We start from the raw sequence: 26,475 nt of genomic DNA, 5'->3' as shown, positions 1-26,475 counted from the left end.
ACTAAGAGACAGGTCTGTACAGGACCCGGGACAGCTCCAAACATCAAATCCCTGAGAAGGAAGATGGGGCTTCATCAAGGATCTAAGTCAGTGTTTCCCAACCTTTTCGAGGTCAGGGTACCCTTGACCTCACTCTTCATATCTCACGGTACCCCTGCCGCCACCCTCCACCTTCCCCTCCAATTGCCCTGTACCCGCACCCCCACCTTCCCCCCCCAGGGTGAAGGGAAGCATGGCGTGTCTGTGTGTGGCTTCTGACCTTGTGTGAGCCTGGCGGGTGCGATTGGGAGACACAAAAAAATGAGAGTGATATGGTGTTGCCACGGCACCCCAAGAATTTCATGGTACACCCTGGTTGAGAATGGCTGATCTAAGTTAATGGCTTTTTACCTTCAATCCCCCGCACTATCATCAAATACTTCCCTCTTTATTTATATATTTATAATCTACCTTTCCTGCCAACCACCATCCAGATTTAAGAGGCTTGCATTCTGCAGTCACTAGAGTCCTGTTTACAAGTTACAGCGAAGGCACACACAACATTCAGTGTACCTTTGAGCCAAGTTCACAAGTATATTCACAAGTAGCAATGAGCGCATGTGTAATGCACGGACATGGATCACTTGATTTTTGTATGTGTTCACTGAATATTTCTCATGCTACATTCAACATATATACAACCGGACATGTGATTTAAGGCTCATGTTTCTCCAGGTAAGGACCCCTGGTTTCATTTGTTAAGTGAATGCCACTTGGTATAGTGATTAAGAGCACGTGGACTCTAATCAGGTGAACTGTGTTTGTTTCTCCACTCCTCCACATGAACCTTGGACTAGTCCCAGTTCTCTTTGAACTCTCTCAGTCCCACCTACCTCACAAGGGGTCTGTTGTGAAGAGAAGAAGGGATTTGTAAAGTGTTTTGAGACTCCTTATGTTGAGAAAAGTGGAGCATAAATCCTCCTACGCAGAGCTTGTGTATCTAATCTGGAGGAACCGGGTTTGATTCCCTGCTCTGCTGCCTGAGCTGTGGAGGCTTATCTGGGGAATTCAGATTAGCCTGTACACTCCCACACACGCCAGCTGGGTGATCTTGGGCTAGTCACAGCTTCTCAGAGCTCTCTCAGCCCCACTCCCCTCACAGGGTGTTTGTTCCGGGGTGGGGGGAGGAAAGGGAAAGGAGATTGTAAGCCCCTTTGAGTTTTCTTACAGGAGAGAAAGGGAGGATATAAGTCCAAACTCCTCCTCCTCCTCCTCTTCCTCTTCCTCTTCCTCTTCTTCTCCTTCCCCTTCTCCTTCTCCTTCTCCTTCTCCTGCTCCTGCTCCTGCTCCTCCTCCTCCTCCTCCTCCTCCTCCTCCTCCTCCTCCTCCTCCTCCGCTTCTGCTTCTGCTTCTGCTCCTGCTCCTGCTCCTGCTCCTGCTCCTCCTGCTCCTTCTGCTTCTTCTTCTTCTTCTTCTTCTTCTTCTTCTTCTTCTTCTTCTTCTTCTTCTTCTTCTTCTTCTTCTCCACCTCCTGCTCCTGCTCCTGCTCCTGCTCCTCCTGCTCCTTCATCATCAGTGGTGCTATGGCACCATCCTATATAAACACCCTTGACATTCATTCATATGTAACCACAACCCAAGAAATACTCCAAAGTACCATGGTTCTGCTGCCTGGATCTGCCCTTCAGGGGTTGGGCGGTATAAAAATCTCAAAAATAAATAAATAAATAAAATAAATACATTCAACAATTCAGTTTCTTTTTGTAAAATCCTTTCTTCACTCTAATTAGGGGAGGTTATCTCCAGTTGTGGTCTTTTGCTTAGAAACAGCTAGTGTGTCATTAATATTGCAAGAATCCAGCTGCTTTCCCTATAAAATGCAGATCTGTAGCCAGGAGGGGAAAGATATTATGGCCCAAAATTGCAATTTCATTTGCATCTATGTGAGTTTTGCATTGCCCACTTTGAAGCCATTTTAATCAAGGGGGTACTAGGGAGATGGTGTGTGCTACTCATTAGTGTAGATTTGGGGAAGGCTGAGCTGAAATGTAAGAGGAGTTTTGGCCATAAACAATGCAAGAAATGTGAAGGAATTGCTTCTCTTCAATACAGATATATCATTAGCCACAGTTAGGAGATCTGTGGGTGGTGTCTGCACAATGAATATACAGTTTCATCAAGGAAGAGGCACAAATCCCTGCACCAGATGTTGACATTGTTGGTGAAAATAGATATGACTGGCTTCAAGGGCTAGCAAGGCAAGACAGGTGAACATATGAAACTGCTTCATGCCCAATCGGCCCTGGGTTCTCCTAGCTCACTATTGTCCCCTCTGAGTAGCAGCAGCTCTCCAGTCTCTGGTCATAAAGGTCTTTTCGAATACTTGCTGCTTCCTTTATCCGTAGGTGCTGGGGATTAAATTGGATACTGTCTGTGTGTAGCCACCTCAGATCCCAGAAGCTAAGGAGGGTCTGCACTGGTAGTACTTGGACAGGAGGCCAACCAAGGAGGACCAGGGCTGCTGCACAGAGTCAGGCAATGGCAAACCACGTCCGGACATCTCTTGCCTTAAAAACTCTACTGGGTCATCAAAAGTAGGCTGCAACTTTATGCCACTTTCCATCATGATATGCAGAGCATTTGCTCTACCATGAAGCTATGGAGCAGCAGTGGCGTAGGAGGTTAAGAGCTCATGTATCTAATCTGGAGGAACCAGGTTTGATTCCCAGCTCTGCCGCCTGAGCTGTGGAGGCTCATCTGGGGAATTCAGATTAGCCTGTACACTCCCACACATGCCAGCTGGGTGACCTTGGGCTAGTCACAGCTTCTCGGAGCTCTCTCAGCCCCACCTAACTCACAGGGTGTTTGTTGTGAGGGGGGAAGGGCAAGGAGATTGTAAGCCCCTTTGAGTCTCCTGCAGGAGAGAAAGGGGGGATATAAATCCAAACTCCTCTTCTTCTTCTTCTACTGCTCATGCCCTGATAACAACAGGGACCTTCTGAGAAGATCCTGAGAACCAGCATGGTGTAGTGGCTAAGAGCAGGTGGACTCTAATATGGAGAGCCAGGTTTGATTCGCCACCCATCCACATGAGTGGCAAACTCTAATCTGATGAACCAGGTTTTTTTTTCTCCACTCCTCTACTTGGAGCCTGCTGGGTGACCTTGGGCCAGTCACAGTTCTCATGGAACTCTTTCAGCCCCTACCAATCTCACAAGGTGTCTGTTGTAGGGTGAAGAAGGGAAGGAGTTTGTAAGCCACTCTGAGACTCTTTACAGTTGAGAAAAGCAGGGTATAAATCCAAACTCTTCTTCTACTCTTCATCTAAAAGCCCAACTGAATGTGCTATAAAGAAATCTGTGATTTTTCTACTTTCACTTAGGAACCAGAAGTTCAGGGCTGCATCTCATTCTACCCTATCTCTACCCTATCTCTACTGTGTTTTTTTCATTTTTTAATTTTCTGGGAGGTGGTTGAACAGCATGCTGAGTGCAGTCAGCCCAGGGCAAGTTTAACTGAGCTCTTTTCTTCCTGCAGTGGCTATGAAGAAGTGGATGAAACAGCAGCATCCAGCCAGGTTTTTGATTGGTCCTCTGAACAGCACCTTCCAGCTTCCAGAAGAGCAATCATCAGCCTAGCCAGTCTGACCACAGAAGAGACACAGCGCTCTGCAGCTTTCTCCCTGGACTGCCTTTGATTCCAGAACCGTCATTACCATCCCGTCCACTCGAAACATGATGCTGATGTTCCCTTCTATCCCCTTCCCGCACAGACCTTGGATTCCTCCTCTGCGCTAGGTCTCTGCCCTTACTCTGCACATATTAGCTCCTCAACTCCCAGATCATATCTTGTACTGCACACATCATTACATAAACATATAACGCACAGTCTTTTATGTGCAGAACTGATAATCCGTCCTGTGTTTCTTGACTTTCCATGCCCACTTTGATCTTACTTCTTTGATACCCCTGACCAGCCCTGTAGAGCATCTGGGCATTTCCTGCAGAGCCCCATTTCCTTAGACAGTGTGGGGAGAGGTTACTTCTTGCATTGCTTGTTCTTTGCTGCCTTTTTGGCAACTGGAGACAGAACATAGCATTGGGAATAGTAAGATAGATGTACTGGTGCACGTAGGTTTTACCCACTGTAATCTCTGCAAAGAAAGGCATAATATTCTTAGCAATGATCACAGCAGACTCTGCACCTGGGGTATGAACTAGCTCCATAACTTGCATACACGTCTGTATGTGTTTTGTGAGTAGTTAAAGTTGAATGGTGGATCCCTTCTCCCTTTTGTCTCTCCTCTTGTCCTTTCATTGGGCTATGTATTTTAAAGGCATGTGTGTATCTATACACAGGAATGTTTATCCTGTTTGTTAACAAAATCTTTAAAAACAGTGAGTAGCAAATCTGTTCTGGGGATTAGCAGGGAAGAGACCATGTTGATGTCGCAGGTACTAACCAATAAGTACCCATCACAACCTCCTCCCCGCCCCTCCCAGTAATGTGTGGCAGGGAGCTCATGAGAACTCAAACCAGCTGATGCACCATTTTCCTGGCAGTTTCCCCCCACACCACAATTTCCTTGGCCTGATGCAGTGAAAACTTGCAGAAACATATTTCCAGAGCTTGCTCAAAGTCAGATACAAGAATCTTCAGTGCCATGCAGATACGTTCAAACCATTTCTACCATACTTTTCTACCACACTTAACTGGATCTGTCTCTCTTCGTTCAGATTTACTGGCTTTTGGAAACCCTACAGCCTTGTAAATTTTCTCATTAATTTTAACCATCACTGCCTATAACCAGATGTAACATTTTAATTGCAAGAGAGAGGATCTGAAAGCATTTTCACTGTTCTGAAAGCTCAGACATTATTCTGCATCTATTCTATAAGTTTCCAGTGTGCCAGAAGAAACAGAATAGATAACATGGGTAGCTGTCCATGCTATCACTGACTTCACTGTCGGTATTCATCCCCAGAATACTTATGCAACTGTTTTTAACGGTTTTTTAGATTTATTTTCATTAGGTAAAGGATAAACACACACATATGTATTTAATTTGATGAAATGTATATAGCAAACAGCCATCCTGATGCACAGAGTGGGAAAGAGCAAGAGTGGGCATTGATTCTGCCCCATTTGTTTGTCAGACAAAGAAGTGGGATGAGTTGGTGTATAGCACTACTTTGATACCACCTTTAACCCTCTAAAAAAACTCACCTCTTTTTCCAACTGGAACAGAAATATATAACCCTTTCCTTCATTGCAACTTGGTGTTCCATGAAGTCTTTTCATGCATGCTGCATGCCAGTTTTTTCCTGTGTATTCCACGGCTTCAGAAAATCCCTTTAAAGATTTTCTGCAGCCAACCTTCTTTTCTTAACCCAGTCTCCTCCTTTAACATTCCCATTCATCAGTAAATTCAAGGTTGAGATATTAATTCTATCAGTGTCCTCAGTTGTTTTCATGGCGTGGTGAGCACTTTTTCTATGAACTTAACATTCGCTAAAGAACAGGGTCTTAATGATTCCCAAGTCTGTTAGGGGGGTGGTGGGAGCTCATAATTTCTAGGATTCCACCTTAAACATCGAAAGTCTTAATTGACATAAGATCCAATTTGCCTCTAAATTTATGGTGTAAAATTGTTTGCCATAGTTGTCCTACAACCCTTAGTTTTGGAACCATGGTGAAAAGTCCTGTTTTCATATTCCCCATTAACACTCCCTTCCCAAATCATGCATTCTTCATTCCAGTTGAAATGCTGATTGTATGTTCTTTGAAGATGACAGTCCTAAATTTTTTTGGCCTTTCTGAGACACCAGCCACTGAAAAAGAAGAGGATCCCTGATACAACAACCACTGAAAAAGAAGAGGATCCCTGACACACCAGCCACTGAAAAAGAAGAGGATCCCTGACACAACAGCTATTGAAAAGGAAGAGGATCCCTGACACACCAACCACCTCGTAAGAAAGAGAAGGGATACTTGACGGCCACCGGCTGCTGAAAGAAGAGATCCCTGACGACAGCCACTGAAAAGAGGAGAGTCCCTGACACAACAGCCACTGAAAAAGAAGAGGATACTTGACACACCAGCCACTGAAAAAGGATCTGATACAGCAACCGCTGAAGAGGATCCCTGACACACCAGCCACTGAAAAAGAAGAGGCTCCCTGACACACCAGCCACTAAAAAAGAAGAGGATCCCTGACACAACAGCTATTGAAAAGGAAGAGGATCCTTGACACACCAGCTGCTGAAAAAGAAGAGGATCCCTGACACAACAGCTATTGAAAAGGAAGAGGATCCCTGACACATCAACCACTGAAAAAGAAGAGGATCCCTGACACACCAGCCACTGGAAAAGAAGATGATCCCTGACACAACAGCTTTTGAAAAGGAAGAGGCTCCCTGACACACCAACCACTGAAAAAGAAGATAATCCCTGACACAACAGCCACTAGAAAAGAAGAGGATCCCTGACACATCAACCACTGAAAAAGAAGATGATCCCTGACACAACAGCTATTGAAAAGGAAGAGGATCCCTGACACACCAGCCACTGAAAAAGAAGATGATCCCTGACACAACAGCCACTGGAAAAGAAGAGAATCCCTGACACATCAACCACTGAAAAAGAAGATAATCCCTGACACAACAGCTATTGAAAAGGAAGAGGATCCCTGACACACCAACCACTGAAAAAGAAGAGGATCCCTGACACACCAGCCACTGAAAAAGAAGAGGCTCCCTGACACAACAGCCACTGAAAAAGAAGAGGATCCCTGACACAACAGCCACTGAAAAAGAAGAGGATACTTGACACACCAGCCACTGAAAAAGAAGAGGCTCCCTGACACACCAGCCACTGAAAAAGAAGAGGCTCCCTGACACACCAGCCACTGAAAAAGAAGAGGCTCCCTGACACACCTGACACTGAAAAAGAAGAGGCTCCCTGACACACCAGCCACTGATAAAGAAGAGGCTCCCTGACACACCAGCTGCTGAAAAAGAAGAGGCTCCCTGACACAACAGCTATTGAAAAGGAAGAGGATCCCTGACACACTGAAAAAGAAGAGACTCCTTGACACACCAGCTGCTGAACAAGAAGATCCCTGACACAACAGCTGCTGAAAAAGAAGAGGATCCCTGACACACCAGCCACTGATAAAGAAGAGGCTCCCTGACACACCAGCTGCTGAAAAAGAAGAGGATCCCTGACACAACAGCTATTGAAAAGGAAGAGGATCCCTGACACACTGAAAAAGAAGAGACTCCTTGACACACCAGCTGCTGAACAAGAAGATCCCTGACACAACAGCTGCTGAAAAAGAAGAGGATCCCTGACACACCAGCTGCTGAAAAAGAAGAGGATCCCTGACACACCAGCTGCTGAAAAAGAAGAGGATCCCTGACACACCAGCCACTGAAAAAGAAGAGGATCCCTGACACATCAACCACTGAAAAAGAAGATGATCCCTGACACAACAGCCACTGAAAAAGAAGAGGATACTTGACACACTAACCACTGATAAAGAGGCTCCCTGACACACCAACCACTGAAAAAGAAGAGACTCCTTGACACACCAGCTGCTGAACAAGAAGATCCCTGATACAACAGCTGCTGAAAAAGAAGAGGATCCCTGACACACCAGCCACTGATAAAGAAGAGGCTCCCTGACACACTGAAAAAGAAGAGGATCCCTGGCACACCTGACAGTGAAAAAGAAGAGGATCCCTGACACAACAGCTATTGAAAAGGAAGAGGCTCCCTGACACACCAGCTGCTGAAAAGGGATCCCTGACACACCTGACACTGAAAAAGAAGTCACATGCAGCCAGGGCTTCATCTGCCCACCTGTTCCCCTCATCCCACCACCTTGTTCCCTCTCACTGATTGAAGGTAAGATTCCAGAGCAGAACAGAGAACAGTGTATGTGATGGAGAAGAGCAAAACAACAATAAAACAGTGGCTGAGTTTTCTTTTATAACTGTTAGAGGCAGGACAGCAACCGAACTGGAGAGGCAAATGCCAAGAAACCAGGGAACTCTTTGAATTCTAAAGAGAACAACATGCAGGAACTTTTCTTGCCCATTCAGAACCTTCCAATCATCCCCCTGTTCCTTCCTCTGGCTTGCAAATACCCCGTCCTCTTTACCCTGTCCTTGTGCACGCCTCTCTCCGCATCTTTCGCAGTCGGCAGGAGTTAGTGCAATTGTCTTTTGAAATATCCTTTTGGTTTTTGCATGTGATTTCTTCTACCAAGATGGAATGTGAATAAAGGAATGTTGATATGAAACCTTGGAGCAGCCTGGGTCTTTCTGCACCTAGCAGGGATTCCTATTACAGGAATGTGGATTTGGCAATTGTGCGGTTTCAAGGACAGAAACTGGCACCAGGCACAGAATCCAACAGTTCAGGCACCATGTCAGATTTCAGAGCCTTCTTGCCCTTGAGGCTTTGAGGGTTCCTGCATAAAGTGTCATTTATTTGCCAGACTATTCAAAATGGTGCACAAAACCACGTAAAGTATATACATTATTGCAGCGTAATTCGTTGAACTGGAACATTTAAGAAGGTGGAAAAATCAGACATACAGTAGCATATTACCTTCCATTAAAAACTGCAATGGTAATGCTGGCAGATTAAAACATCAAGGAAAGGCAAATCAGCTAAAGCAGCATTAAAATTAGGGTAATCTTAGTGCAAATTCACAACACGCAACACTGCTCAAACAAAGACAACAGAAGGAAAAAAAGGCCTTTGCTTGATGCCTGAATATCAGCAAAGGTGACACCAGGTAAGCCTGCTGAAGTGAAGAGTATTTTATCAATGTGGCACCACTACTAAACAGCCCCAGCCCCCAGCCATTGCCCACCTCAGCTCCAGAGATGGGGATACCCAGGTAACCCAGCCACTTGTTAAGCAGACATAAAACCTGAACTGGCCAGAATGATGCGAATTGGAGGTTGCTGTGCAAACCTCCTTAAATAAACCAAAATAAACCATCATTTATCTTGGTTCTAAGTGCTGCTCTAGCATTAGTAACAAATTGCACCAAATGGCTTACTCCAAAATATCTTAAAGCAACAGCAACTTTTTAAATGTTGGCTTAAACTTAACTTAATAATCCAAAAACTTAACTTAATAATCCAAAAACACTTATTCAGTATAATAAAATCAAATATACAGTATCTCTGTCTGATACAACACCTCGTAACTCAAAGAAATAAAGGCACGGAAAACAAATGTAAAAGTACAAGTTACAGTTGTCTTACTCATGGTACGATGAAAGCCTTAAACACAAATCAACTGCACAAACAGAAGATGCAGCATCATTAATTAAACAAGACACTAATAATAGCAGGACCATAAGATGTGTTCCGAGATGAGCAGATTTCAGTAAGTTCTGATCCTGAGGTAAGTCTCTTCCAACTGGCCCAGGATTATGCATACACTCTCTGGTTATGATTTGAAATACCCGCAAGAGGCTGTAGATTTCTGTTTGGACAGCTTGCTAATCACAATCCCTTCATTCAGCTATCATCCTCCATTTTGGAATAAGCCATTTGGTGCAATTGTTACTGAGCTAGGAAAGTTCGTTGCACCTATCCTCATTTTGGATGAAGGTGGATGCTCTAGTTTTAATGGCAGGAGCTGGACACAACATCGCACACAATGTTCCATCAGGAATCTCTGGTTTGTTCACATGAGTCTGCTTTAATTATGACCTGCTGGAAGGTGTGGCTGTCAGGGTATCTTAGAAGTGGGGTGTAGGGAGCATCTTCCCAGTTGCCGCCCAGCCCAGAGAGGAAGGAATGGGGGCAGAGAGGAAGGAATGGGGGCAGATTCCATGGGAATGTCAACTCAATGCATGGCAGCTGTGAAAAAGGCAAACTCTATGCTGGGGATAATTAGGAAAGGAGTTGATAATAAAACTGCAAAGATTGTCATGCCCTTATATAAAGCAGTGGTGCGACCGCACTTGGAGTACTGTGTTCAGTTCTGGTCACCACATCTCAAGGATATGAAGAGATAGAAAAAGTGCAGAGAAGGGCAATGGGGATGATTGAAGAGTTGGAGCACCTTCCTTATGAGGAGAGGCGTTTGGAGACTCTTTAGTTTTGGAGAGGCGTCTGAGGGGATATGATTGAAGTCTATAAAATTATGCATGGGGTAGAAAATGTTGACAGAGAGAAATTTTTCTCTCTTTCTCACAATACTAGAACCAGGGGGCATTCATTGAAAATGCTGGGGGGAAGAATTAGGACTAATAAAAGGAAACATTTCTTCATTACAGCGTGTAGTTGGTGTTGGAATGGCACCACAGGAGGTGGTGATAGCTGCTAACCTGGATAACTACAAAGGGCTTGGACCGATTTATGGAGGAGAGATCAATCTGGCTACCAATCTTGATCCTCCTTGATCTCAGATTACAAATACCTTAGCAGACCAGGTGCTCAGGGCAACAGCAGCAGAAGGCCATTGCTTTCCACATCTGCCTCTTCAAAACCTGGTGGAGCCACTACTTGAGTAGCAGAGAGCTGAATGGACTCTGTTAGTCATTAAGCTGGATTCTTGCTCTTCTTATGTTCTTATTTAATGTGCATTGCTGAAACAATTTTACAAGCAGATGTACAGATTGACTTCATATTCAGGGGTTAAAAATAATGAATAAAGCATCATGTACTGCAACTTAGCAGGCAGATTGGGGACAACAGATAAAGGGTTGCCTAAAACGGATATGGCATGTTGTCTCCAGAGGAAACATTTGCACTGCAACGAAACAGAACGCACACAAACACCGAGCCCAGAAGCCATCTCGACATAAACTCAAACAAGAAAGTTTTGCCGTTGTGATTTTGTGGTGCTGGCGGATCCAGGCCTGGAGGATGACTGTTCCAAGAGGTGACTTTCTGACCTGCTGTCTCTTTTCTCCAAGGAATCTTCTGAGATCCCCGGGGCTGTGGCATCCTCCCTTTAAACGGGGGTGAGGGAGTGAGGAAGAATCATGAAAGAGAATTAATATCAGATCGCATACATTAATTTAGTTGCATAGACTTTTCAGAAGTAATTTCAATTTTAAATCCATTGTCAAGGGTGTGGCATTTTAAATAACCCCTTCTATAGCAACACCTGGAATCTATCTACCTTTGCTACTAGCACACACACACCATCAGTTGTTCAGCAATCCATTATTGACACCTGCAATCAGCAGGTGAAATTTTTGACCTCTGCTGTGGCAGGTCCCCTAGAGAAGAACTGACTGCCTCCAGGTGAGAGTTAGGCCCCTTCTGCACATGCAGAATAATGCACTTTCAATCCACTTTCACAATCATTTGCAAGTGGATTTTGCTATTCTGCACACTAAAATCCAGCTGCATTGAAAGTGGATTGAAAGTGCATTATTCTGCATGTGTGGAAGGGGCCTTAGATGGAATTCACTGTCCGGAATTTTACTTTGCAAATATTAATGTGTGATGTGCCTTTTAAAAATGTTCATCATATATTTGAGATCAGCATTTGATATCTGGCAATACTTGCCTTTACCGTTTGTTAGTATTTGATCAGTGACATTCAATAGTATTTACTATTTTCTGGATAACAATGTGATTTGACATTTACATACGTCCCAATAACAAAAGGCTCCAAATCCAAAACATACAAAATATAATAACAGGAAAATGTCACATACAAATTTCAAAGTTTAATCTGGCCTTTCACATTTTAACGGCAAAGATGGACACTTGTGACAAATTTTCAAGTTTTACCATCTTTCATTTTTGGCTGCCTTCCTGATATCCATTTTGTGTCTCCCTTCACAATAACTGCTATTACAAAAGAGACACAGAGGCACTGAAACTGGTAATTTTGGTTATAGAGCAACATGCTTCTGCACAACTAATTATGTCCAAAGAAATCCATCTGGTTTTCTAGCATTTTTAAAAACTCAGTCTACTCCTGTGCATTTATCAACAGACATGCAGCAGTAAAGCACATGAAATAATTTGTTTCTGTTGGAGATACACATCACATATTCTCTATAATGAAGAGAGTATGAAGGCGGTAGCCATCCCAAACAGAATAGACAAAAGGTGGGTGGGGGGCGGGCGAGTACCGGCTGGCACATGGAAGGTTGATTAAATATAATAATTATTTGCCTGAATTCACCCTTTACCATTTGCAGTTATAGAAACTGGTTACAAAGAATATAAGTCAAAGTGGAGCTGAGGTTTGTGAAGCAGAACAGCTGCTTGGGCTGCTTGAGGAATAAGTTCACCACTGAGGATTGTTATTTTAGAAAATAAATAGAAATTCTCCAATGCAACAAAATTCCATTCTGGGGTCTGCAACCTACGGCTCTCCAGATGTTCATGGTCTATAATTCCCAGCAGCCCCTGCCAGCATGGCCAATTGGGAATTGTAGTCCATGAACATCTGGAGAGCCGCAGGGTGCAGACCCCTTAGTTTAGACAATGGCTCTAACCTTATTTCATTCCCACTGTATATCGATTGTGTCTTTTTCTTCTGTTCCTGCTGCTTTCGGTGGCGTAAGAAACAGATTACCAGGGCACCAAGCAGTAGAAGAGCTAAGAGGACTCCAATGATAGCGCCTGCAATTGTTCCAGCTTGCGTGATGCCTTCAAAACACAAAGAGAGACCACCTTAGCCGATTTCAAACTCTGACAGCGATAAGGAAAAGTCACAGAACCAGTGGTTTCCCCTCTACCACCAGTTGCTGTTAATCATATAAGGCAGCGAATTGCATGGCCCACTTCCCATCTCATGAACCGTTGCTGGTGGGACTTTGCTTCCTGTTTTCATCACACAAAACCATGTTTTTTACAGCCACTGGGACCTAACTTCTCATTACGTTTCCCCCCTTGAAATCAGATGCATGTTTCAAAGCCCTGTTGCAGGCTTCACTCAAATTGGAACTACGATGTGCAAGAAGAAGGGGCTTAAACCCTCCCCCCATCCTGTTTCTTAACTGGAAATAGCTGTGGGGTGCCATTTGCTTCAGTGGGGTACACTAAGATTTTCTAAGCAAAAGGTTCAGCTCAGAAATGTTGAGTTGGCCTGCTTTCATCATTAGGTCGAATCCCCACTACTGTCTTAGCCAGGTTTCAGAACACAAGCTAACCAGGTTTAAGGGACGACCTCCCCATTGCTTGTGTGGCAGATTCCGTTTCTGGTGCTCGTTCTCCCCGTTAATCCGTGTTCTGGCAGGATCTGGTTGCAAGTGGCATAGACCCCATTGACACGGTTCAGAGCTGATCTGAGGGGAGGGATGAGGGTTGAAACCCTGACTCGTTTCCCACCCTGGAGTGTGACACAGAATTCAGGCAACCAATCAGCGCTGCGATGAGCGCGCAGCCTTTCCTTGATTTCATTTCCGCTTTTGCGATCAACCAGCAGAAGGGGATGCAAACATTAAACAGTCAAATGTGTAACTTTGAATCATTAATGGTTTACACAGGTAGCGATTAACTGTTTGCACAGTTGAAACAGTTAAACGGTAAACTTTTACACGCTGATTTTTTTTTATCATGCCCCCACAATGTACGTTTCCGCAGTGGGAAAAGGTCCCGCCCCATCAAGGCATGCCAGCCAATCAGGGGAGACTGGCGAAGCGAGCTCGCCTGGTAGTGGGGATTGCTAAGAGTTCTGCAACTGGGTGTGTCTGCTGTATGCTCCCTGCGGTGGGGAGGGAGAAACTCCGATGAAGAGGACACAGTTTCACAGCGAACAGGTTTGGATCTGTGTGCAAATTTCAAGTGGGGATTCGACCATTACACTCTCTCTCTCTCTCTCTCTCTCTCTCTCTCTCTCTCTCTCTCTCTCTCTCACTCACTCACTCACTCACACTCTCTCTCTCTCTGGTCATTTTATACCACGGATGCTGTGCCTTTCAACTCATTTGGTCTGTCTGCAAAAAGTAAAACCCTAAACCCTAGGCACACCATAATCCTGAGAAGAGGCTGTCAGGAACCCCAGTGAAACCCCCCTCCCCGCTCCATTTCCCACCCACTGAGGGTCCAAAAGTGCATGAGTGCTCTCAGCCAAGTATAAAAAGGCAGCATAAAGGGGAAATGATCATCTCCTCCCCCACAAAAATACATTCTGGGAGGTAGAAATCGTAGCTGTGCACATCTTAGCTATCCATGTTTCCAATCTGGTTGTTTTTTAGACAACAGTTCAGGGTAATGATAAAGCTCTAAATACCCACCCGAAAGGTTAGGATGGATATTCCAAGCATTTTATACAATAATGATTCAAAACTGTATTTTTGGTGGCAGGGTCAAATTATTTTTCTTAGCACCTCCCTTGGTCAATTTTCTTAGATGCTCTCAAATTTGTGCTTATACAATAATCATGCAAAGCTTTTTTTAAAACATAGTTCTCTACTTTTACCACTTCTACTGGATCCTACTTTTTAAAAGCTCCCCACCACATTATATCAATATAGATGCTTTGAGAACCGCATCACACCATATGCTTCTTCCCAACTGCTCCACTTTTTATAAAGCACTCGTTTTCAAAAATGTAATTTGAACCAGCCACAAAATTCCTGCTCTCTCTCTCCTTCTATGTGCATATTCTTCTAAAGTCTACGAGAAATAAAAATAGATTTTAGAGATGCAAACTTCAGAACACCAATTAGTTCTGAATATTAGACTGAATATTTAATTCATTTTACTCTGGGATTAGAGGATTATGTCCCATTTATTTCTATAATTCTAGAAACCCTGACTTTTACCATGAACTGTTGCCCTACAGTTGTTCATATTGAGAAGCCAAATCGGGTTGGGTTGGCCCTGATTGGTACTTGGATGGAGACCACCAACGATGTCCAGGGTTTCTGGGCAGAGCCAAGCAATGGCCAACCACCTCTGTTTTGTCTCTTGCCTTGAAAACCCTATGGGGTCACCATAAATTTATTGCAACTTGATAGCACTTTCCACCACCACCTGCGATGGATAAAAATGACTAATTGCATGGGTCTTCCCTCCCCCAAATTGGAACCCTGCCCCCCCACCTTGGCAAGGGACAACAGGAAGGAAACATTGTTACGATTGCAGAATTCACAATAAGAACATGTTTGCATGAGAACCAGCATCCCCAGGGGTCTGTCATGCTCTTACACACTGGGCCCAGGACCCCACTTACAATAATCACCAGCTCCTGTGCTCAGAGACCATGTACGTAGGAAGTGAACATAGAAAGTGCACAGTTCTGTCTCCTGCTTGGCTCCTGATCACTTCCTACATGCAAAGACTTTGTGCTGATGCACAGGTAGAGATAGCACCAGCATGCACGTCTTCTCCCCTTCCATGAGTGTTAATTTCAATGCGCACAATATGTGTAGGGAGCTAAACCAGTTATAAACTAGAATAAAAGTCTCCACTCTATTCCCTTTCTTAGCCTAACCCACCTTGTAGAGTTGTTGTGACCATAAAGTAGAATAGGGGGGGAAATGTATTCTGCCAGCTTGGTGCAATGGTTAAGGTGTCAAACTAGACCTGGAAAACCCCAATTCAAATCCCCACTCGTGCCTTGGAAGCTTGCTGGGTGACCTGGGGCCTGTTGCACCCTCTCAGCTCTGACCCCCTGGTCAGTATTTGGATGGGAGACTTCCAAGGAACACCAGGTTGTAACGTGGAGGGAGGCAGGCAATGGCAAGGCACCACTGTGACTCAAAGGCAAAAAAAAGTATTCTGCAGTGAGCTCAGAGGAAAGATGGGATTAAATGGATGTACAATAAAGATAACACCAACAAGAAGGATCTTGTTAGAGTCTTGAGTGAAGTCATTCGCTTCAGGATAAGATCTCCATTTGCTTCCTTGCATTTCAACCCATTCTATCTCCCTGTGATTCTTTCAGCTTATTCCCCAAAAGTCTTTGAAAGCCTTGAAAAAACGTTCTGAATATTTGTGACCTGAATTTGCAAATCTCTTAATTAATCTTCCTTCCTCCTACGACCGTCGTCCTACCCCTTCTCCCAGTCTGGGTGTTTTCTCCTTTCAACGCGTCCAGATGCCATCTGATTTTTCCCTGCAGTCACCGTTGAGCCGTGCTAAGAAGCTCAGCTAATGAGGGGGTTGCCCATAGAAGGCGGGCAAATTAAATGCATAACTCCGACCTGAGTGGGAGATGCGGCAGGAAAACGGAACGTGAGTGGCGGAGGTGACTGCGCATGCCAGAACATTCCACAAGTTGCTTAACAGCAGTCAGGTGGCAGAGTTGGACTGGGCAGGGGTTCATGCCAGGAATTTCCTTGGCACTGGACAGGTCCAGCCGGAGGAAGTGCCTTTTAAAACAGGAGACCCTAAATCTCTTTAAACTCTGACAGGAAGTCAAATTGTGTGATTTTTATCCTCCTTCCTTCTGTTGTGGGAATTGGTCATGGCTGATGTGCTCTTTCAGAGGTGCTCCACAGGAGCCAGAGATTAAATTTGTCACTGAAAAAAGTATTAAAATTAATTTTGGACACTCATCCAGGGCCTGAGGTGAAATTTTAGCAGTTAAAAAGCATTCTTAATCCCTGCATACTCAACTAAATAGTGGGTACCAGAAGGGATCTAACAGCATGGTTTGCTCCAGAGCCACAAACTCCTAACTATGCTACTAATACTAATTTCCCAGTCCTTATTTACTCTTTATGAACACAACGGCATTTGTGCACCCACTGAGGGCCCAGAAGCCACAGAGATTCTCTGCACAGGCAACTGGAGGTGGTGCAACCAATGGACTGCATTAATCTCATCGTGTTGGAAAGCCTAAAGATGCATCCCCAAAGGACATATCTTCAGGTTGGTTAACGACTCACTCCAGCAGAGCTGAAACAATTCACGCCACTTGAAATATGACCCAGTGCCTATTGCAGTCCTAGGCATTAATGAGAAGTTGGCTGTTGGCCCAGAAAGCTCTTGTTGAATTAACAAAAATGTCACAGGGTGGCAAGAGAGACCTGATGTCCGAGATTTAGTCCAGTGATAAACAGGGAACAAAAGACGGAGTCAGCAGTGATTGGTGCAAACAGAAACACCCACAGAAAAAGTATCTGGATCAAAAGTTCACTGTGACAGTAAACACGCTTGTAGCCAGATTCTGCAGCAGCCTATAAGGAATCCTTTAATAGAAACTTTTAATAAAGATACTAGTATCAAGCAAAGAGCCAGTATGGTGAAATGGTTAAGAACAAGTGGATTCTAATCTGGGGAACCGGGATTGATTTCCCACTCCTCCACCTGAGTGGCAGAGGCTTATCTGGGGAACCAGATTTGTTTCCACACTCCTACATTCCTGCCAGGTGACCTTGGGCTAGTCACAGTTCTCTCAGTACTCTCTCAACCCCACCAACCTCACAAGGTGTCTGTTGTGGGGAGAGGAAGGGAAAGGAGTTTGTAAGCCACCTTGGGTCTCCTTACGGAAGAGAAGGGTGGGGTATAAATCCAAACTCCTCCTCCTCCTCTTCTTCCTCTTCTTCATGGGTGTATAGGTAAGGGTGTGTATGAATGTTTAGGCATGATATGAGGATACTTGCACAAAAGTGTTTGTGAAGGGCACTTCAGGTAATTGACAGAATGAAACCCTTTTCCTAGGTGGTGTGTACGTGGTATGTTGGAATGTCCCTTCATGCCAAATCCCCTGTCAATGCAAAAATAGCATTCCAGGGAGATCAGACCCCTGATGTGCTCTTTTTGTATTTTCAGATAGGTATCTTTCCCCACCATGAAATCCATGTGTGTGTGCACTCAGCCTTTCACAAGGCTGCAGTCAGAAATGATACACTCCAGGAAAAGCTGTGCTGCCTGCCTGTGGAGTGTATAAACCGTGTGGTAATCAGGGCATGAAATACAGGTTAATAATTAATTGGGCTATTTATTACTACTTTGATAAAAGTCTCCAAGGCAGGGAATTCAAGTTAATTAATACAGAATGCAAGGTCGTGATCTTGCACACGTTGTTTTGAATTTCACATATTTTTTATTATGCCTAATGATTGGTGCAGGAAGAGTTGGCAGATCTCTTTTGGATGCTGCTGATTATTAATCAGTCATCCAATCACTTCACAAGCAAATCAGAATAGAGACCAAAAAAGTTACACATCGGCCACTAGTTGTCACCAGTGTCTCACAAGCCCCTTTCGCACATGCAAAAATAATGCACTTTCAATCCACTTTCACAATTGTTTGCAAGTGGATTTTGCTATTCCACACAGTAAAATCCAGCTGCAAAGTGGATTGAAAGTGGATTGAAGGTGCATTATTCTGCATATGCGGAAGGGGCCATGGAGCTTTAACTCTCAACTGAAGAGCGTTTTGCAAGATGGGTTTATTGTAGAAGCATGCATTAGCTTTTGCTAATCAAAACAGCCAAGTACTGTTGGCAAGTATCCATCGCTCAGGCAGGAAGTAAAACAAAAGAATGCTCAGGTCTTGCAACCTTTAATCCTGTACTCACCTGACACATGGAGAGATACCTGGCAGCTATTCTGGCCATACTCATTGGAGGCAACACATTGATACTTTCCAGAGAACTCTTGTGAGATGTTTGTCAACATCAGGGTCCCAGTTTGTTCATCTGTAAACACAAAAGGAGATAGAATGAAAATGAAAGCAATTTTTTAATAGTACAGTTTATGGAAAGGTCAGAATTCTATACTCTAGACCAGAGCAGTGGTGAACACACAAGATGGTCCCCTCAAGGAAATTCTCCTAGCTGAAATTTGCTTGTAGAAAATTGAATTTATATATATATTTTAGGTTTCACCATCAGTCCAGCCTTAACACTTAAAATATATTGCTTGATTTAAAGACTTTGAAGAAAAGAAGAAGTTTGGATTTATACCCCATCTTTCTCTCCTGTAAGGAGTCTCAAAGCGGTTTGCAAACTCCCTTCCCTTCCCCTCCCCACACCTTATAAGGTAGGTGGGCCTGAGAGAGTTCTGAGAAAACTGTGACTGGGCCAAAGTCACCCTGCAGGCTTCATGCAGAGGAGTGGGGAAACAAACCTGGTTCACAAGATTAGAGTCTGCTGCTCTTAACCACTACATCACATTGGGCCTTTCCCCACTTACCTTAAGCCCCGCGCTACTCAAGGAGAGTAGCGCGGGGTCCCTTGGCACTCCCCACTGAGAGGGGCGGCAACAGCACAGCCGCCCCAAAGCTGCTGCTGTCGCGCCCCTCAGCGAGCAGCATCCCAGGCACTCTTCTTAACGGCGCCTTTTGATGGCCCCACGCAGAGCGCGGGGTTGTGGGGACGGCCGGGCGTGCACCTGGGATGCTGCGCGCTGAGAACAGCGCGAGGCATAGAGGGGAACGACGAGAGTGGGGAAAGGCCAATTGACTCTTTGAAAACCAAGGCTAGTATCAACAGTATGTGTGTAGAGCAGTTTGGGGTGGTCATTATAAGTCATTATTAATCCTGCCAACCAGTTGTTTGGGGAGAAGTGGGTGTGTGAGGGATTGAAACCACCATCTTAGTCCCCTTCAGTTGACAGACAGGCAGGATTTCAGATTTTTTTTTTAAAGGACAGTGTGTACCCTGTTTTCAGCTGCTGGATCAGACTGGGTAGCAGAGCAGCTATTTGCATACGTGACTTCCTATTCAGTTAGGAATATGCAAACAGAAATGAGCTTCTTGATATATCATGGTGATCTTTTGTAGAAATATTAATATAGGTGAATACATGATGTTAAAAAATGGAGAGGCAATATTTTCTCTTTCCCACAACAGAAGAGTAATGGGGTACCTAATTAAGTTGGCAGGCAGTAGTTTAAGACACATAAAACAAAGTTCTTTGCATAATGGATAGATGTTCCTTTTAAAAAATTGATTATGCTGTAAATTTGGTCGAGGTGTTTTTGTATTCCTTGCTCATATGAATAACTATAAGTTTTTTATTATTTCTGGTCTTACACTATTGACGTTACTAGGGTTTTCATGTAATTCAATTGCCTTTTAAAGTTGCTACTTGTTTCTTTTAGTGCAAAACATTACTCCGACATTTTTGTGACCAAAGACACAGAGGCCTCTTCCGCATATGCAGAATAATGCACTTTCAATCCACTCTCACAATTGTTTGCAAGTGGATTTTGCTATTCTGCACAGCAAAGTGCACGGAAAGTGGATTGAAAGTGCTTTATTCTGCATGTGCGGCCAGAGAGACACGACAAGCAACCTCCTCTCAGGATGGCTAATACTGTTGCAGTTACACAAAAGACAGAGGTGGGGCAGAATTTGTCTTCTATAGCAGAAGACAGTGTACTTTTGCACATGCAGAATAATGCACTTTCAATCCACTTTCAATGCATCTTATCACTTAAGATAAGATAAGATAAGATAAGATAAGATAAGATAAGATAAGATAAGATAAGATAAGATAAGATAAGCTTCTCTACCCCATTTCTTAGATATTTGAAAGAAGGGAAGAAGTGATACTATTAATGGTTTAACAACGACAACAACCGGAGAAAAGCATGTAGAAAACCCAGCAGTTAGCAAGAATGTAAACAGGACATTTCTGTTCTACTGTCAGGGAAAATACATCTTTATTTGTTTGATTGACTGCTTGATTTTTGTCCTGCCCATTCCAGGCCAAGTTGGGCTCTTCCCAATTTACTTACATTGTACATTGGGAGCCTTTGATCACATTCCTTTAAGAAAGGGACAAAGGCAGGGAGAGGTAGGTGGTTGTTAATGCTTGGCTTTGATGCCAGTGTGTGTTGGGTAGGATTTTTATTTGTTGCTTGGACTAGGTTTTTTAAAGATGTCTTTTCAAAGTATTTTCCCCTCCATTTAACCAGAAGAGAGTTGAACAAAGAGATTTCATCAGACATGATGAAAAAGCAGAGAGCAGCTTTTGCCCTGTTCTCAAATCGGAATGTAAAACACTCACACGATGAACCGCCCTGTGGCTCAAAACCAGTTTGCAGATGGCCTCGCCACCTGTTGGTGGGAAGGAACATTGCACATATGCAGGGGTCTCTTTTAAAGCTGACTTCGACTTCTGATTTCAAACAAAAACAAAAGAAACATCAAGGCTATTGAGCTGCCCACCTACTTTTTACCATGTTAGACAGAGGGAGGGGAGTCTTGGGGTCCACCCGAGTCCAGGAGTAAACTGGTGCTGGCATGCCCTCAGAAGATCTGCAGGTGAAGGTGGCATCTGAGCCGACAGTAGAGTAAGTAGCCCCTTTGCACTCTGGACTGGATGGAGGCACTGATGGGGAGGGGAAAAAAAAGAGAAACCTGAAACTCAAAATGCCAGCTGGTGAAGCTATAGGATCCAGAAGTAGGATTCCCCTGGTTCAAATGCCACAAGCTAACCAGTGGGCTTTGGGCAAGTCAACTAGGCCTTCCACAAGAGTCATATTTATTTATTAATGTATTAAATTTATACCCGGCCCATATGTAAAATCTCTAGATGGCTACAACACTAAAACATTCCCACACAAATCCATCTCTTAAAAACATACCAAGGTTACAAATCCCACCAGAGCCCTCACCCCCTCCCGCTCCCCAAACCACCAGCATCCCAGAGGGGGCATCCAGAGAGACTAGCAAAATGCCTGGATGAAGAGGAGATCATCAGGATGGTCTCTCATCTAGGTTGTTGCAAGTTTTAGGTCATGATAATATATGTAAAGCATTTTGAACACTGAAAGCTCTCTATAAAAAGAATTAAAAGTGGGCCAAAGCCCACTTCCTGCTTTCATTCCCTTTACCTTGCCACAGATGGAGGGATATTTTTTTGCTATTTATTAACACACACACACCCCTCTGGCTGTGCACTGTGCAATGCCTTTGTGTCCATGCACAAGAATTTCCGTTCATTCACACTAGTGAAGAATATGCATCTTCTTCTCTCAGAGGGACTGAAAAGTTAAGAATGGCCATTCTAACAGCAGATGGACTCAACTTAGCATCTTTTTAAATTGAAAAAAATCCCTAGTGGTCTCAAAATACCAGATAGGGATGGGAGAGGAGAAAAAAAGCTATGTGGGGTCTTGTTATCCTGCCCCCAAACACTGACTTTTGCAACTGCACTAAGCATAACTCCCACAATTCTAAGAATATTTTCACAATCACGAGGGCTAGAAACTTGCCCTCTTTACATATACAAGTTAAAATTCTTAGAATGTTGACTTCTATGCTCAACACCAAATTCTGTGCTTCCCCCCTCCAGTGATTTCACAGAATCATAGTTGACATAGAGCCCTAGTATCATGGAGCTTACAGGGAGGCATACATGTCCCTTCCCGCATTATACTTAAAATCAGACTTACTTAAAACTACCAAATGGATATATCCAATGCCAGTTCCATAGAAATCTGGAGGGTCATTCACCTCACATGAGTAGATGCCGGCATCCGATGCACGCACATTGTCTAAACGAATGGATGCATCCCCCCAAGTGGGTGGGTCATGAAGGAGGCTTAGCCGTTCAGACTGAGAGCCTGGTTTGTACAGCACGTTGTTGGTGAAGTAGAGAATCTGTGGAAAGAACACAGATTCTGATGGAGGAATCTCCAGAATCGTCTGGAATTAACTTCATGCCAAAGAGTAGGATGCCCTAGGGGTGTTGAGGTAACTAGGCATTAGGAGGGAAGGAAACACATGGGCAGGTCCCTGGAGATCTCTCAGGATTATTGCTGATCTCCAGACGCAGACGTGTATCTAGGCTGGGGCAGGGTGGGGCTCATGCCCTGGACAGCATTGGACTGGGGGTGCCCAGGTCACTCCTTCGCAAAGCGGGAAGACTTGTGCAGGTGTCAGGAGGTGCTCCTTCCTTCTATTAAAGGGACGCTCTCGAGGGAGGCATTCACGCCTAGCCCGGAGAAGGGACAGCGCTTGCTCCTCTCTCCTATGTTAATGGACATTTCTCTTCCTTTCATTTCCTTTGATCCTGGCAACTTAAGATAACTAGGAACAACTCTGGTAATGACTCTGAAGGGGGGCGGCAGGTGGCTTTTCTGTGGCTATTCTGTCCTCCCCAACAATTCCTCCCCAACAATTCCTTCTTTCCACTGTGTCTTTCTCACATTCTGAGGGACTGGGAGGGGGGAGGGAGGGGTGCTGGGTGGAAATAAAGGCAGTTGTTCTTGCAAGTATGATCAGAACTGGCTTTCACAAAGCCAGGTACGTGTTGTTCTTATCAATAAAGACTTTTGATCAAGAATCTAGAGTCTTGTGTTGACTTCAGTCTCAGAACCTGACAGCAGGCAGTGGGTAGGCAGCGGGTGGTGTTGGGTGGGCAGAAGCAGTGGCTTTGGGGTACAGCAGAAGAGCAGCAGGCTGCAGTAGGTGCCTGACAGCAGCAAGACCAACTCCAGTACCTGGCAGCACCACCTTTGCCACCAGCTGACTGCTGTCCTGCTCTCACTGTGGAATCTATTTTTGGGGCCACCTGACAACAGCCAAGTTGGACTGAAGCATCCATTTTCCCAAGGAGACTGATCTCTGTAGTCTGTAGATGAACTGCAATTCCCCACCTGAAGGCTGGCATTCCTTGTTGTGGCCGTGACACAATAACCACCAGAACAGAAAAATTAGTTTCCATGCTTCGTTTCAGGTAAGGCTATCAGACATTGGGGCCTGGGAATCCATTTCAGAGCTGGGTACAGACTCCAGAAACAACTTCCACTATCGGCCAGCATGAAACAGAACTTGAATTTGATTGGTGGAAGAGGATGAGTCTGGAGCATATATCTGGTCTTTACTAAGCAGTAAACATAACAAACAGTAGTTTGTGTTAGCAGCTTATCTAGAACAATGTTGGCCTCTTCCACCTGGAGCAATTAACCCTTTCCTCGCCCTCCATTACCTGTTTTGCTTTGTCAGTAGAAGCTGAGCCAGATGCAAACTTCCATTCCAGTGCAAAGTTCTTGTCGACTGAGGTTTTGTAATGGCATGGGAGTTCCACACTCAAACCCTTCTGCTGCATCACCGGATCAGATGGAACAGTCACCTCCACGCCTGCCCCGTGGCCTGTGGGGCATGCAAAAATGGGCAAGCAGGTTTCATCACTCTTGGATCATGTTGGCCTCTTCCACACAGGCAGAATAATGCACTTTCAATCCACTTTCAAGGCACTTTGCCACTGCATTTTACTGTGCGAAATAGCAAAATCCACTAGCAAAGAATTGTGACAGTGGAATGAAAGTCCATTATTCTGCATGTGCAGAAGAGGCCTTTCTCTTTCCTACATCTGGCATAAGAACATAAGAACATAAGAACTGGCCTGCTGGATCAGACCAGAGTCCATCTAGTCCAGCACTCTGCTACTCGCAGTGGCCCACCAGGTGCCTTTGGGAGCTCACATGCAGGAGGTGAAAGCAATGGCCTTCTGCTGCTGCTCTTGAGCACCTGGTCTGCTAAGGCATTTGCAATCTGAGATCAAGGCAGATCAAGACTGGTAGCCATAGATCGACTTCTCCTCCATAAATCTGTCCAAGCCCCTTTTAAAGCTATCCAGGTTAGTGGCCATCACCACCTCCTGTGGCAGCGTATTCCAAACACCAATCACACGTTGTGTGAAGAAGTGTTTCCTTTTATTAGTCCTAATTCTTCCCCCCAGCATTTTCAATGAATGCCCCCTGGTTCTAGTATTGTGAGAAAGAGAGAAAAATTTCTCTCTGTCCAACGGCTACCCAGCCATGCATAATTTTATAGACTTCAATCCTTATTATCCCCTCTCAGGCGTCTCCTCTCCAAACTAAAAAAAAGGAGTCCCAAACGCTGCAACCCTCTCCCCTCATAAGGAAGGTGCTCCAATCCTTCAACTAATCATCCTCGTTGCCCTTCTCTGCACTTTTTCTATCTCTTCGATATCCTTTTTGAGATGTGGCGACCAGAACTGAACACAGTACTCCAAGTGCGGTCGCACCACGGATAACATAAGGGGCATGACAATCCTTGCAGTTTTATTATCAACTCCTTTCCTAATTATCCCCAGCATAGAGTTTGCCTTTTTCACAGCTGCCATGCATTGAGTTGACATTCCCATGGAACTATCAACTAAGATGCCCAAATCCAAGGCATAGATTCTTCCTGTATTTGGTTGCTGCTAAAGCCATCTTCCATCAATTAGCACCAGTCTCCTTGTCTCTGCACTCTACTTGATAGCTCATCCACCATATCTAAATCTCATTCTGGGTTATCCCCTCCACAACCTTTTTATCTCCCATTCCCCCCTTGCTTTGTTATTGTAACAGGGGAGCTGAGAATTTGTACACTATGGGCCTCCCTTGCAGTCTGCCATAGCTACTTCCCTAACTTATGCCAAGAGATATCAAGCGCTAGCTCTGCTCCCATGTTACAGTGAACACACATATGTCTTGCCTGCAATACCAGACTTCTATTTATAAGAAAGAGCCAGTGAGTATTGACCTTACAAAGGCAACCAGGGACTAGTACCGAAGCACACATAAAGTTTTAATCACGTGTTCAGCTGTACATGCAGAGAACGCAACAAGAGAGTTATTCAATGCACAAAGAACTGTCACATGCACTGTACACAGATTATATGTGCAGTCACTATCGCTTATTAAACAAAAGCTACTATTATGAGTTTATTGCGGATGGATCTTTCATTAAAAAACACCTTCCAGAAATTAAGACCTCTGACAAAATAAAGGAGATTAATGTTGTTTAATAGCTGCCGATATTTCTTCCATGGGAGCAGCTATCCCTTACACCGTGAACTCTTTTTAGCTGTTTGTTCTCAACAGCCCTATGGTATAGTAGCTATAGTGCTGGACTTGGGTGAAGAAGAGTGGTGGTTGAATCCTTGCCTGGTTTTGAAGTTCAGTGGGTAAGTCTGACTTAATCTGTTGGTGTCTCTTTCTCCCTCTCTTACTCTCTCTCTCTCTCTCTCTCTCTCTCTCTCTCTCTCAGACTAACCTCCCTTACAGAATTTAGGGAACTGTGTAAGGGAAGGGGTGCTTACATCTTTTCCCTGTGCCGTTTGCTCAATCTGAAATGGCACTGGAGAATTGTTATTTCTTCCAGTGGGAAATCATGCACTACAGATCACCCTCAAGATGTCGTTCAGTGCACATAAAGGACTCTAAAAAGTGACTTAAAATTCTGGGGGCTCCTGATATGGAACTCCTCAGTGTATGAAGAAAAAACAGTTTGAAATGCATAAAGTAAAGGCCTTGCCTCTTATGGTGCAAATTCTCTCAAAGGATCAGAAGTGGGGTAGCAGATTGGTTGCCCAGCAGGAGAGCCTCTTTGCCTCCATTTGTCCATACACAGGTGAATATAGAGTAAATGTGTCGATGCCCTAAGTCTAAAGGAAATCAAACCCAGTAGCAGCTTTCCTGGAAATGCTCATAGAACTGGAGGAACATTTCACTGCTTGGTGATTTCAGTCCCCTCTGTGTCTAACATGCCTTGATTTGCAAACCTCATGTACTTACCCCAAAGTGAAATGAAGGCAAGGAGCAAGCAGGAAAATACCACCAAGTCCAGGGCCAT

General features: G+C 44.4%; 2 protein-coding genes across 2 annotated transcripts in view; one reads left to right on the top strand and one right to left on the bottom strand.

Moving 5' to 3' along the window:
* The window catches only part of NRGN (neurogranin), a 38,484-nt gene extending 32,537 nt beyond the window's left edge, over positions 1 to 5,947 (top strand). Inside the window, exon 3 of the mRNA XM_048512804.1 lies at positions 3,517 to 5,947. The gene's annotated coding sequence lies outside the window, so the exon portion shown is untranslated. The remainder of the gene's footprint in view (positions 1 to 3,516) is intronic.
* Positions 5,948 to 16,076: 10,129 nt separating this feature from the next.
* VSIG2 (V-set and immunoglobulin domain containing 2) lies at positions 16,077 to 26,475 on the bottom strand. The gene is made up of 6 exons (XM_048513091.1): positions 26,418 to 26,475; positions 23,819 to 23,982; positions 22,281 to 22,488; positions 21,056 to 21,214; positions 18,454 to 18,573; positions 16,077 to 16,129 (listed from the first exon to the last, which is right to left on the bottom strand). The coding sequence occupies exons 1-6, from the start codon at positions 26,473 to 26,475 to the stop codon at positions 16,077 to 16,079; spliced, it is 762 nt and encodes a 253-aa protein (XP_048369048.1).

This window comes from Sphaerodactylus townsendi, linkage group LG12 (assembly GCF_021028975.2).
Source record: "Sphaerodactylus townsendi isolate TG3544 linkage group LG12, MPM_Stown_v2.3, whole genome shotgun sequence".
Taxonomy (NCBI): domain Eukaryota; kingdom Metazoa; phylum Chordata; class Lepidosauria; order Squamata; family Sphaerodactylidae; genus Sphaerodactylus; species Sphaerodactylus townsendi.
The sequence above is the reverse complement of the archived record's forward strand: the minus strand, read 5'-3'. Positions and strand labels throughout refer to the sequence as shown.

Coding starts and splice junctions, on each gene's coding strand:
- VSIG2 (XM_048513091.1), bottom strand. CDS start 26,475: ATGGCCCTGGACTTGGTGGTATTTTCCTGCTTGCTCCTTGCCTTCATT. Junction 21,215..22,280: donor TATCCATTTGGTAGTTTTAA/GTAAGTCTGATT, acceptor CCTCCCCATCAG/TGCCTCCATCCAGTCCAGAG. Junction 16,130..18,453: donor GGTATCTCTCCATGTGTCAG/GTGAGTACAGGA, acceptor TCTCCCACTCAG/GTCGGAGTTATGCATTTAAT.